This window comes from Melanerpes formicivorus, unplaced genomic scaffold (genome assembly GCF_026170545.1).
Source record: "Melanerpes formicivorus ecotype bairdi unplaced genomic scaffold, bMelFor1.0.p_v2 SCAF_9, whole genome shotgun sequence".
NCBI lineage: Eukaryota > Metazoa > Chordata > Aves > Piciformes > Picidae > Melanerpes > Melanerpes formicivorus.
Window position 1 is genome coordinate 8,104,228 of NW_027142361.1, and position 3,310 is coordinate 8,107,537.

Consider the following 3,310-nt stretch of genomic DNA (forward strand, 5'->3'; position numbering starts at 1 on the left):
TCCTTGCCTCTGGAATACCTGACATACCAACACCTGCCTGAGGACTAAAAAACTGTATAAAAGACCTGAGTGACACTGTCAAGGAGGAAGAGAGAAGACGGCACCATAACATCACGGGGCAACGCAACGCATCTTGGACTCTCACCACCCCTGACCGTTGGTAATATAATCTCTTTCTGACTTTCTCCTTCTAATTCCTTCCCTCTTCTCCCCCTCTCTCTCCCTCTCTCTCTCTCCATTTTCTCCCTCTCCCTTCTTATGTCCACTTTATCTAATAAATAGTCTAGCTGTTGATACTTTGGCCTCGTTTGTGCCTTTAATTTCACAACACGGGAATATTTAAAAGAACTGTGTCTCCGGACCGAGACATCTAATGTCTCCGGACCTTGACATTTAATTGGCGTAGTCGGCAGGATTCCCGTGCAGTGAAAAGTATCACAGCAAAATTATTCCATTTCTGAGAACCCCGAAATGTGTGTGTGTGCCTGAGACGTACTTTTAGTACAAAGCGAGAGTGGAGTCCAGATTCGCGTTTTCACTCTCCCGAGAGGGAAGTGGCCGGAGAAGGACGAAGCGAAATTTTCAGAGAGACTGTGTGGGAGTTCTCAAAAGCTTTAAATGTGTGTGCTTTCTCGGGGAAGATTATCCGGGGTACAACTGTTGGTTTTATAGTGTGACCTCCTCGAGAATCCTCTGTACCCTGCTTTAAATGTGCGTGCTTTCCCGGGGAAGATTATCTGGGGTACAACTGTTGACTTTATAGTGTGACCTCCCCGAGAATTCTCAGTACCCTCTTTTAGGAAACCCAGTGTTGGTGATATTTGTAAAGTGTGGCTTTCCCGAGAAGCCCAGTACTGAAGCAAAAGTTGAGAAACTTCTGCCGGTGTGTGTTCTCTCAAGGAGACAGAGTGACTCTTCCCTAAGAATCACAGGGTTGTTGTCCTGGTGTAACATGAAATTTGAGGTACAAAAGCTGAGAAGCTTTTGCAAGTGTGGGTTCTCTCAGGGAAATAGTGTGACTTCCTTGAGAAGCCCAGGTTGCTGTTTTTTTTTTTTTTTCTTGTGTGTGACCTCTCCTGAGAAATCTATTGTGCATTTTTCCTGGAGAAGATTATTTTGGAGTAAGCCTTTTTGAAAGTGTACGTTTTTCCAGGAAAGATTTTGCTGGTACAAACAGTGTTTTTATCTGAATCCGCTGTGAAACTTAGTGCCCCATTAAGAAATGCTTTGTGAAACAAAAGAGATGGCCCGGTGTGAGAGGCTTTTTAACCTTTTAGAAATTCACGGGGCCCGCCCATCTATACAAGGTCTTGATTGGGCTTATGAAAACTGGAATAATTTCCAGAGTGTGGCTGATCGTATTTTGGCTCTGCAAAAGGAAGCCAAGGCAAAAAGCGGAAAAGAGAAAGCTTTTATTTGTGCAGTGTTAGGCGCCTGTTTAGCAGCTGCAGTGAGAGAGAAAGAGGAATGGTATGAGCAAGAAAATAAGACTATTTCCTCTTTGCAGGGCTTAGTAGACGCACTACAAAGCCATGTGGCTACTTTAAAAAATGTAGTAGCAGATCTTAAACTTCAATTGGAAGCAAAACAGGAGGGGGATTACCCGGATCCTGCCCCCATATATCCTCGGGCAGAATTGACAGCGGCTAAGGAAGCTGCTGCGCATATCAGACCTCTCATTAAAACTGAAGTTTTATATGAGGATGGGGAGGTTACCCCCACTATCACAACCAAAGAAACGCCTTTCTCCTCAACTGAATTGGCCAAAATTCGTAAAGAATTTGCACGCTCTGCTGGGGAATCTGAGGTGGAATATGTCTGGCGAGTTTCAAAAACTGGAGGTGATCAGATTCTGTTAACAGAAGCTGAAGCCATGGGCTATTGGGGTGATAATGTTTTTCTAACTACAAAAAACAGAAGTGGACCCTGGAGTCTTACGCAAAGAGCTGCCTATTGGGCAGGGGGGTTTGATCCAAAAGAGAGGGGTGAACCCCTAATTCTGCGGGGAGGGATGAATCAGATAATGGAGAATGTGCAAAAGGCTGCATGCCTGCAGATGATATATGAAAGGGAACTAAAACATCATTTTGAATCCCCTCTTTCTCTCCTGGTGGATGCAAACAGAATGACTGCCCTGGTTAGGGGTCTCCCTGACTCGCTTAAAATAAGAGGCATCCAGCTCCAAAAAGAAATAGCTGATACCCCAATTTCCTCCAGGATGCAGGCTGCTCTAAGAGATAATTTAACACACGGAGGCAGCCAGCCTGACTTGAAACCATGGACGTGGGAGGAGGTCGGAAGGGAGTTATTAGACTATGCCAGGCAATATAGTATCCCTGAAGAAATTAAAAAAACTGACCCTAGGGGCTTGAGGCATGTAAAACTGAACCACTTACCCTCAAGTCCTCAGGGGTTTAACCGTGCCCCCAGCCGGCTTGGAACAGGGGGCAGGGAACACACAAATACCCGGCAATATTGGTGGAACTTAGGTCTAAAGAAAAATATCCCCAAAGAAGTGATAGATGGGCTTAACACAAAACAATTAGAAATGATTGCGAAGAACTGGCCTGAGCCCAATCAGAAAATTGAGCCCACTGCACCCCCCTTAATAGACCTGTCTGAGGAGAATAAAGGCATGCCTTCTTTTCAGCCTCAGGGAAACTGAAGTCTTCACCCCCCAATGGTGGGCGGAGGGGTGAAGGGTGGATGTATATTCGTCAGCTCACCGAAAATGGCCAGGGCGATTTACTAATCACTGGCATTGTAGGACCAAAACAAATTCCTATTACATTTTTAGTAGACACCGGGGCTCAGATTTCAGCTATTAAAACGAAGGATGCTACTGATTGTGGAGTGGTGCTCTCCAAACAAAAATTGCTGGTAGCAGATGCTCTGGGTCAAACCCATGCACAGGCATTAGCAACCATCCGGTTACGCTTGCCGGGGGAAGATAAGGACACTAAGGTGTCAATGGTCGTAGGGGAGTTTCCAACTAACCTCCTAGGGCTTGATGTTTTAAAAGGGAAAACCTGGTCAGACAACAAAGGGCGAAAATGGTCTTTTGGGTCTCCCATAATGAGCATTCGGCTGCTGAAAGCCGTACCTCTCCTACCTCACTCAAAGCTGACAAATGTCAAACCTTATCCTATACCTCTGGGAGCTAAAGAAGGAATAGTGCCTGTACTGGAGGACTTAAAAAAACAGGGCATTGTGGTTCCCACCCACTCTGCTTTCAATTCCCCAGTTTGGCCTGTACGAAAGCCTAATGGGACATGGAGGCTGACCATTGATTACCGCAGGCTTAATGCCA

General features: G+C 45.6%; 1 protein-coding gene across 1 annotated transcript; it reads left to right on the forward strand.

The window, feature by feature from the left end:
• Positions 1-1,176: 1,176 nt before the first annotated feature.
• Positions 1,177-2,665, forward strand: LOC137443489 (uncharacterized). Its single transcript, XM_068143254.1, has one exon. It carries the CDS (start codon positions 1,223-1,225, stop codon positions 2,663-2,665), a length of 1,443 nt encoding a protein of 480 aa, XP_067999355.1. The 5' UTR covers positions 1,177-1,222.
• The last annotated feature ends 645 nt before the right edge of the window (positions 2,666-3,310 follow it).